Here is a 10,086-nt window from a genome sequence, read left to right on the forward strand (position 1 = left end):
TTATGTAGCATGTATTGTAAAGCAGACGGCTTCAGTAAAACAGTATTGGTGTGTGTATGCCATTTCTGCCCCATGCAACATTGCACAAGATCAACTTTTCTATATCACTTGTTACTGTAACTGCTACATTATCACCTCTCTCTCTGCTTGACAAAATCATCAGCTTACAGTGAGTATATCAATGAAATCTAGGACTATACTGTTATACTGAATACAACCCAAGTTTGTCAGCAGTGCATTGTACACTACACCATACTTTTACATGGTAGTGCATAGAGTGACTCTTTCCACTTTATTGAAGCTTGCTGATGGAGGATGATGATGTAGTTTTTACAGTCCTATCCATACTGGTATATTCTTTGGCTTTACCTTCCAACCTAACTTGATGTGAATTGGTACATTTGTGATGCAAAGATATAGAATTGTACAGTGTTCTGCAGTTCTTAAACTGTATAAGTAAACTACTGGAAAATACTGGATGCCAGAAGACACAGACCTAAGGACAACCGCAATCACCCCATCACCATTGGAATGCTTTCACATTGCTTTCACGGTAGAATTGACTAACAAAATATTCCTCATTGGTATTGACACAACAACAACTGAAAGCAACTCATTCCTGTCTTGAAATCTATTTTCCAAATAAACCTATAATTCTAAGAACAGCTGAACAGCTGAAAGTTAACCTTTGTTGCCTTGAACCTCTTTTATCCAGAAAAACACTGATCGGACTATGAGTTGGGGTGGGATTGGAATAATTACACAAGAACATCAACACAGTCAGGACGCAGGAATGAGGGCCAAAATACTGCTACCTGCTCCACTGGTCCTGGACATGAAAAAAGCTATTTTCAACAACTTGCAACAATCTCAAGTTGAATGGCTGAGATGTACAGTTGATTGGGCTATAAATGAGGAATGTCAAATGCTCTCCTAGGAGCATGATATGTATCACTCATACTTTCACATCCCTTATTTGCATAATGTTGTTGTATTTGAGCTACAGCATTTTGCACCCCTGCTGCTGCACGCTTTGAAATACGGTTGATATATTTTTAAGGTTTCACCAGGTCCTGTAAATGATTGGCTCTCAGATTAATAGTCCTGGGGCTCAACATAATTGATTTGTAAGGATAGAGACACAGATTGTTTGATACCGAATTGATGTTGCTCTTGTTGCTTGTACCGTTGGGACATTTGGTAACATGTTTTCCAAGCAAAATGATGTCTCATTCACTGACTTCTGATGGGATTGGGAATTATGGTATACCACAGCTCGTCAACCAATCACCTGAAGAATAGCCCACACATACCTTTTTCTCTCAATTTGAAACTAAAGCCTATATTTATTTGAACAACTTTCATCATGCAGTCATACCATTTACAGTATGTACTGACCCTTTATGCATGATGCCTACAGTGCAGATGTTTGTGCAAGATATATGGATATAGGCTGTGAGTTCATGATATGAGCTGATATGACAAGTGCAACCACAAGTAGCAGCAGGCTGCCACTTGTCATGGGTCATGGCTAGGGTAATGGTGAGCCTAAAACGTGAGTGTATTAGTGTTGACTTGTGACCCCACTTGATGCTGACAATGGCGTAACCCTGTGGGCCTAACACAATGAATTCCTTTCGCTGACTTCAGAGCAATCTACAGTATTCCGACATGGTTGGGTGATTTCATTATTGGAATTTATTGGAATTGGCAAGTAAAGGAATAATCGAGATCATTGCTTTTCTGCGAAAACTCGTGATGAGTAGCCTGAGATCTCTAGAACATCTCCAACTGTGGCGCACGCACGACCACCGCTGTATCTATAAAAGCGTTCACGTGCACGGTGTACACCTCCTCATTCGCCCGACGCATAGACCGTTGTGAGCATGAGACAAACAAGCAAAATAGTTTAAAATGTATTTGAAAGTGTTTTAGTGGGGGAAAGTTTCGTCGTTCTCTCTGTATCTATTTCTTCATTTAGTGTCGCAGTATCTGAATTTTTTTTTTTCTTCTGTTACTGCACGGGTGGAGGTATTTGAAAGGGCACTTAAGGTATGGGCTTTATTCTATAAATCATCTACGGCTTTTCTTACTATTTTAAGTCTTGTATAGGGTTTCTTTCTCAACTGTATTATCTTGATAAGGTAGGCTCTTTCACTTTATTTCGGGAAATGTAAGGTGAATTAAATAATAAAAAGTATGATAGAACTCTTTTATTTGCTTTTTAAAATTGAAATGTAAGAAATAGTTACTTTCTTTCATTATTTATTGTTTGAATGAAATGCTTTTGGTTTTGAATGATAGCTTAATTTTAACCTCTAAAAACCATTTAAGGATTGGCTGTATGTTTATACATTTGTATTCACTTTATAAGCATATCATCAACATAATATTATAGTTAAATATAGCATCGTTAAAGCATAATTAATTAATGAGATGCAATCAGAGATATCAAAGCTAACTGACTTGTTGAATTATTATGTAAAACATCCTTGTTGACATATAATGCCAATGACTGTCACAAACACATCTCTCGTCCCCTTTGAAAAACAGAATGTATTCAGGCAAATAGAATGGGTTTTGTGCAATCCAAGATGAATGGTTGTCATAGAGAAGTTCTCATATTCCTTAATCAACATTCACCATCTCACTATAATTACAACAACATTGCTGTCACATAATTGCATAATTCATTGTGAGGCTTGTTATGCATAGCATTGTCGCTTGATGGAGACAGCTGACAAACAGACCTACTTGTGGCTGCTTACTGAAATATTACATTTACATTTATAATGACCTTAACCCAACACCTTGGGACATTGTCAAGAGGTTTGATCCGCTTGGCATAACAATTAAGGTGTTGGCTTGACAGTTGTATGACTCGGGTTTGCTCTTGTGAGGCCATCGGAGAGCAGGGTACACGTGAGGGACTTGGTATGGTATAGAGAAGTGTGGGGACACGCTCTCCTGAAGGAAGGGGATAATGTAGCGACCTTAACCCAACACCTAGTGACCTCATAAAGAGGTTTGGACCTCTTGGCGTAATGTTTAAGGTGTTGGTTTGACAGTCACTGGACTGAGGTTCGAGTCCCGGTCGGGGCTACCCCCTGTATTTGCTACAATACTGTACACCACAGGAGGTTGGTGGCACCTTAATTGGGGAGAACGGGTACATGCTAATGGCTGGAGCGGATTAAGTGGAACGGTAACACATGGTTTCCATTTGTTTGATGCCATTCCATTCGCTCAGTTCCAGCCATTATTATGAGCCGTCCTCCCCTCGGCAGCCTCCACTGCTGTACACATTACCCTGAGGTCCTACAGTGGATTGTCCTAAACAACTATACACTGCAGTGCATTCTCACTTGATCAACTGGACAACCATATCGATCTACTAGTCAATAAAATAATTCAATTCACCAAAGTGACCAAATACTTCCATGTGATAAATATATACAGTTGAAGTCGGAAGTTTACATACACTTAGGTTGGAGTCATTAAAACTCATTTTTCAACCAAATTTCCTGTTAACAAACTATAGTTTTGGCAAGTCGGTTAGGACATCTACTTTGTACATGACACAAGTAATTTTTCCAACAATTGTTTACAGACAGATTATTTGACTTATAATTCACTGTATCACAATTCCAGTTGGTCAGAAGTTTACATACACAAAGTTGACTGTGCCTTTAAACAGCTTGGAAAATTCCAGAAAAGTATGTCATGGCTTTAGAAGCTTCTGATAGGCTAATTGACATCATTTGAGTCAATTGGAGGTGTACCTGTGGATGTATTTCAAGGCCTACCTTCAAACTCAGTGGCTCTTTGCTTGACATCATGGGAAAATCAAAAGAAATCAGCCAAGACCTCAGAAAAAAAATTGTAGACCTCCACAAGTCTGGTTCATCCTTGGGAGCAATTTCCAAACGCCTGAAGGTACCATGTTCATCTGTACAAACAATAGTATGCAAGTATAAACACCATGGGACCACGCAGCCGTCATACCGCTCAGCAAGGAGACACGTTTTGTCTCCTAGAGATGAACGTACTTTGGTGCGGAAAAGTGAAAATCAATCCCAGAACAACAGCAAAGGACCTTGTGAAGATGCTGGAGGAAACAGGTACAAAAACATCTATATCCACAGTAAAACGAGTCCTATATCGACATAACGTGAAAGGCCGCTCAGCAAGGAAGAAGCCACTGATCCAAAACCGCCATAAAAACCCAGACAACGGTTTGCAACTGCACATGGGGACAAAGATCGTACTTTTTGGAGAAATGTCCTCTGGTCTGATGAAACAAAAATATAACTGTTTGGCCATAATGACCATCGTTATGTTTGGAGGAAAAAGGGGGGTCTTGCAAGCCGAAGAACACCATCCCAACCGTGAAGCACAGGGGTGAGAGCATCATGATGTGGGGGTGCTTTGCTGCAGGAGGGACTGGTGCACTTCACAAAATAGATGGCATCATGAGGAAGGAAAATTATGTGGATATAGTGAAGCAACATCTCAAGACATCAGTCAGGAAGTTAAAGCTTGGTCGCAAATGGGTCTTCCAAATGGACAATGACCCCAAGCATACTTCCAAAGTTGTGGCAAAATGGCTTAAGGACAACAAAGTCAAGGTATTGGAGTGGCCATCACAAAGCCCTGGCCTCAATCCTATAGAAAATGTATGGGCAGAACTGAAAAAGCGTGTGCGAGCAAGGAGGCCTACAAACCTGACTCAGTTACACCAGCTCTGTCAGGAGGAATGGGCCAACCCAACTTATTGTGGGAAGCTTGTGAAAGGCTACCCAAAACATTTGACCCAAGTTAAACAATTTAAAGGCAATGCTACCAAATACTAATTGAGTGTATGTAAACTTCTGACCCACTGGGAATGTGATGAAAGAAATAAAAGCTGAAATATATCATTCTCTCTACTATTAGTCTGACATTTCACATTCTTAAAATAAAGTGGTGATCCTAACTGACCTAAGACAGAGAATTTGTACTAGGATTAAATGTCAGGAATTGTGAAAAACTGAGTTTAAATGTATTTGGCTAAGGTGAATGTAAACTTCCGACTTCAACTGTATACTGTATATATATATATATATATTTTTGCCTATGCCTGACACTTTCCTCCTGGTCTAAGAAGAAGAGTTCAAGATGGAGGACACATGGGAACTTCAACTGACCACTACTCTTTACATGATCTCTGACCTCTTACTCTCCACAAACCTCACCAACACCAACTCCAGCTGCACCGTCACTAGCATCAAGCTCTCCCCTTACTACCAACACTCCCTGGCCATAGCAACTAGCTTCACCCTGGCCTACCTGTTCATCTTCCTGCTGTGCATGGTGGGTAATGGCCTGGTGTGCCTCATTGTTGTGAGGAACCGTCACATGCGGACGGTCACCAACCTCTTCATCTTCAACCTGGCTATCAGTGACCTGCTGGTGGGCATCTTCTGCATCCCCACCACGCTGGTGGACAACCTCATCACAGGTAATACCCTACTGCTATAGAAGAATGGCCAATCTCCTGTTTCTGTAGTATGAGGCCGCTTGATGTACAAGTACACCCACTGGACAGGAGGCTATCGCAGGGCCTTACCCCTAATCCATTTCATTAATGCTGAGTGTCAAGCAGAGAGGCATTGGGGTCCTCCCATTTTTAGAGTCTTTAGTATGACTCAACTGGGGTTCGAACCCCTCTGACCTTCAAATCTCAGGGCGGACCCTCTAACCACAACGCCACTGAGTTAGTTTTACCCTACTGCTATAATGATTCCATAAATTAATAAAAACATGCTGCTTCGTATTGATTACTGTTGGCCTTGATGAAAATAATGACGCAACCTTTAGCGAGAGACAGTTCTTTCTATAACAGATTGGCCAGTTGCCTTTAGCTATTGATAACGACAATTGTTAGGAAAAACTCCTCTTGTGCCTTGAAAGAAACATCATTATAGCTATTGCAAGTGGTCATTCACATGTAATGTATGATTCCGTTTCAGCATGGGTTTATGTGTCTATGTGGCTGCAAATACACCAGCCCAGCCAGCTTTGCAATGGTTTAGATCAGTTCAATTCATTCTCACAGTACTGTATCTTCACACATCTCACAAACCACAAGCTGGATCGCCATTCTGTTGTTTTTGCTATCTGTTTACACATGGACTTGTGGAAATTGCTGATTAATGTTTGGATATTTGCTGGAGTCTCAGCACTGAGAGAATAGTCCTGGGCCTGAACATGATGATCACAGCTGTCTTTCATTTGACAGCCTGATGAATAACTTAACATTTTTAGACAGTTCTTCACAATCTCTTCATATTTTACAACATCAATACAGACATTAGTTGAGTCTTGGCAGGAAAAGGGCTTTTAGAAAACCCCAAATTTACAAAAGTGTGAAACACGCATTGCCACAAAATCACTCAGTCAGGAAGGCTTAACTTCCAGTAATGACCTTTTCATGGCTAAATGATTTCGCTGGGCAGGTACAAGCACGTCATCCACTTCATCCACTCTTGTCTAACAATTTATTTCTGTATCTTTCATGCAGGTTTGAAAAGTGCAAAAGCGTGAATATAATACTCCTGAAGTTGTTATCCCCTTCATCATCCTGACCAAACTCACATGTACCAAACATGGCAAAAAAACCTGTTCAAAGTGTGGCTATTGATACAGTATGTCTGGCAGCTCACTAATAAAGTATTATTGTTGCTATTGTTGTTTGGCAGGTTGGCCCTTTAGCAATGCAGTGTGTAAGCTAAGTGGTCTGGTACAGGGGATATCAGTGGGTGCGTCTGTATTCACCTTGGTTGCCATCGCTGTGGACAGGTAAGTCCCCCCCAAAGTATCTGCACATGGGAACTGGAAGGGGATAGTGAGGCTCTCATCTATGCATGTTAAATACTTCATGTTGTACAGTAAACAGTTTAATCTATGTGGCAGATAAATCGCTCAAATGAATCGCTTAATCACTTCTCATCTATCTCTCCTCTCTCTCTCTCCTGTTAGATTCCGCTGTATTGTTTACCCCTTTAAGCCCAAGCTAAGCCTTCTTGTTGCTAAGGCAACTATAGGGCTGGTATGGGCTCTTGCGTTGGTTATCATGCTTCCGTCGGCTGTGATGCTGATGGTGGAGCAGGAGGAGGGTCACTTCATGGTATCCAGTGACAACCAGACCTACCCTCTCTACTACTGCTATGAGACCTGGCCTGACCCTGAGATGAGGAAGGTTTACACCATGGTCCTGTTCACACATATCTACCTGATGCCCCTTGTTCTCATCATGATAATGTATGGCTGCATTGGGGTCAAGCTCTACTCTACAGCTGTTCTGTCCAGTAGGGGGCACCCAGACGTCAAGTCCCCCATCTACCAGAGAAAAGTCAAGGTGGTTAAGATGCTCATCGTGGTGGCCCTCCTCTTCATGCTGTCCTGGCTGCCTCTCTGGACCCTGATGCTCCTCACAGACTACGCCAGACCTGAAGGGGACCAGCTGGACCTTCTGACAGGCTACATCTTCCCCTTCTCCCACTGGCTGGCCTTCTCCAACTCCAGCATCAACCCCATCATCTATGGCTACTTCAATGAGAACTTTAAGAAGGGCTTCCAGGCTGCCTGTCGCCCTGGATCATGTTGCAGTGGGGTCCCACAGGCGCAGGCAGTGAGCAAGGCTCAGCAGGGGTGCAATGCCAGAGCCCCGCGGAACATAGCCCTCAGTGCCAACCTTCTCACCACCCTGGGAGTGAGGAACCGCATCTACACCGACAGTGACCTGATGGGCTGTGTGTGTCTGGAGATGGAGCAGAGGAAGGAGGAAGGATCTGCAGAGGCTCTTGGGCAGAGGGAAGTAACAGTAACGGTGGAGTGTCAGTAAAAAGGGTCTTCATGCAGAGGATGTGGATAGACTCTTTCCAATGGGGGTTGCTGTGTGTCAGGTGTGGAAGCTTTGAAAGGCAGTTGGGTGGACAACAACAGTGGGGTGTGTGTGCATGGTGAGGTTGGAAAATGGACAGGTTGTTGATAAGAGGGCAATAGTGCTGAGCGATTAACCGAAATGTAAGTTATTTTTAGTTTTCTTTCTGTGAGTGCGATCTGCAGATTCTCTAGAGATAAATCAGATCAAGCCAGAACTGCACGGCTGGCTGTAGCCTTTTGGGGGCCCTAAGCGAGATTTGGTTGGGGGGGGTCTCCCCACCAAGCTGGATTTTTTTTAGTGGTCCTCTAGACATTGGAGAGAAAAATTTACGTTTTAAAGTTAATTTGCAATTCTACATATTTTGCCATTGGGTGGAGAGAAAATGTTTCAATTTTATAACAAATTTCATGCAATTCTACACATTTTACCATGGGGCAGAGAGAAAAAATTGAAATTTTATAACAAGTTTCATGCAATTCTACAAATTTTGCCTTGGGCAAGGAGAAACTTTTGCAGTTTTAAAGCAATTTTTCTGCAGTTCTAAACATTTTGCCATGCGGCGGAAGGAAAGTTTGCTATTTTATAACACATTTCATGCCATTCAAAAAAAAATGCAAGTTGGCAGAGAGAAATTTTGAACTTTTGAAGCTACTTTTCTGCAATTCTACCCATTTTACAATGGGCTGGAGAGAAATGATTGCAGTTTTAAAGGGCAATTACACCACTTTTCAACCTCATATTCATCATCTTCAGCACCACACGATATATAAAAACTTATGTGGACACCCCTTCAAATTAGTGGATTTGGCTATTTCAGCCACACCCATTGCTGACAGATGTATAAAATCGAGCACACCGCCATGCAATCTCCATAGACAAACACTGGCAGTAGAATGGCCTTACTGAAGAGCTCAGTGACTTTCAACGTGGCACCGTCATAGGATGCCACCTTTCCAACAAGTCAGTTCGTCAAATTTCTGCCTTGCTAGAGCTGCCCCGGTCAACTGTAAGTGCTGTTATTGTGAAATGGAAACGTCTAGGAACAACAACGGCCCAGCCGCGAAGTGGTAGGCCACACAAGCTCACAGAATGGAACCGCCGAGTTCCAAACTGCCTCTGGATGCAACATCAGCTCAAGAACTGTTCGTTGGGAGCTTCATAAAATGGGTTTCCATGGCCGAGCAGCCACACACAAGCCTAAGATCACCATGCGCTATGCCAAGCGTCGGCTGGAGGGGTGTAAAGCTCACCGCCATTGGACTCTGGAGCAGTGGAAACGCGTTCTCTGGAATTATGAATCACGCTTCACCATCTGGCAGTCTGACGGACGAATCTGGGTTTGGCGGATGCCAAGAGAACACTACCTGCCCGAATGCATAGTGCCAACTGTAAAGTTTGGTGGAGGAGGAATAATGGTCTGGGGTTGTTTTTCATGGTTCGGGCTAGGCCCCTTAATTCCAGTGAAGGGAAATCTTAACGCTACAGCATACAATGACATTCTAGACAATTCTGTGCTTCCAACTTTGTGGCAACAGTTTGGGGAAGGCCCTTTCCTGTTTCAGAATGACAATGCCCCCGTGCACAAAGCGAGTTCCATACAGAAATGGTTTGTTGAGATCGGTGTGGAAGAACTTGACTGGCCTGCACAGAACCGTGACCTCAACCCCATCGAACACCTTTGGGATAAATTGGAACGCCCACTGCGAGCCAGGCCTAATCGCTCAACATCAGTGCCCAACCTCACTAATGCTCTTGTGGCTGAATGGAAGCAAGTCCCCGCAGCAATGTTCCAACATCTAGTGGAAAGCCTTCCCAGAAGAGTGGAGGCTGTTATAGAAGCAAAGGGGGGACCAACTCCATATTAATGCCCATGATTCTGGAATGAGATGTTCGACGAGCAGGTGTCCACATACTTTTGGTCATGTAGTGTATGTGAAAACAGCACATTATATGATCTGTAGTTAAAAAAATAAGGTCCTAAAAAAATGCTTCTCTGTGACATCACATGGTAGGATTAAAAGTAAAAACCAGTGATTTTCAAAACCTGCAACGAGTTTCTAGCCCAAGGGAGGGTATTCTCTTCCTCCCCACATCACTGTGAATCTCATATTGTTTGAAAATCACTGTTTTTAAAAATGTTTTAGCTTTTGATGATGTCA

General features: G+C 42.6%; 1 protein-coding gene across 2 annotated transcripts; it reads left to right on the top strand.

Annotated features, from left to right (window-relative positions):
* Positions 1-1,881: 1,881 nt before the first annotated feature.
* LOC311127124 (neuropeptide FF receptor 1-like) lies at positions 1,882-8,506 on the top strand. Of its 2 annotated transcripts, none has more exons than XM_084158889.1 (4): positions 1,882-2,052; positions 5,144-5,500; positions 6,741-6,840; positions 7,021-8,506. In XM_084158889.1, the coding sequence occupies exons 2-4, from the start codon at positions 5,158-5,160 to the stop codon at positions 7,883-7,885; spliced, it is 1,308 nt and encodes a 435-aa protein (XP_084015015.1). In that variant the 5' UTR covers positions 1,882-2,052; positions 5,144-5,157; the 3' UTR covers positions 7,886-8,506. The 2 variants fall into 2 exon arrangements, with proteins under 2 accessions (XP_084015015.1, XP_084015014.1); XM_084158888.1 differs by having other exon boundaries at positions 5,147-5,500.
* Positions 8,507-10,086: the final 1,580 nt, after the last annotated feature.

Source organism: Coregonus lavaretus, assembly GCF_964263955.1.
Source record: "Coregonus lavaretus genome assembly, chromosome: 4".
Taxonomy (NCBI): Eukaryota; Metazoa; Chordata; class Actinopteri; order Salmoniformes; family Salmonidae; genus Coregonus; species Coregonus lavaretus.

Coding starts and splice junctions, on each gene's coding strand:
- LOC311127124 (XM_084158889.1), top strand. CDS start 5,158: ATGGAGGACACATGGGAACTTCAACTGACCACTACTCTTTACATGATC. Junction 5,501..6,740: donor GGTGGACAACCTCATCACAG/GTAATACCCTAC, acceptor GTTGTTTGGCAG/GTTGGCCCTTTAGCAATGCA. Junction 6,841..7,020: donor GTTGCCATCGCTGTGGACAG/GTAAGTCCCCCC, acceptor CTCTCCTGTTAG/ATTCCGCTGTATTGTTTACC.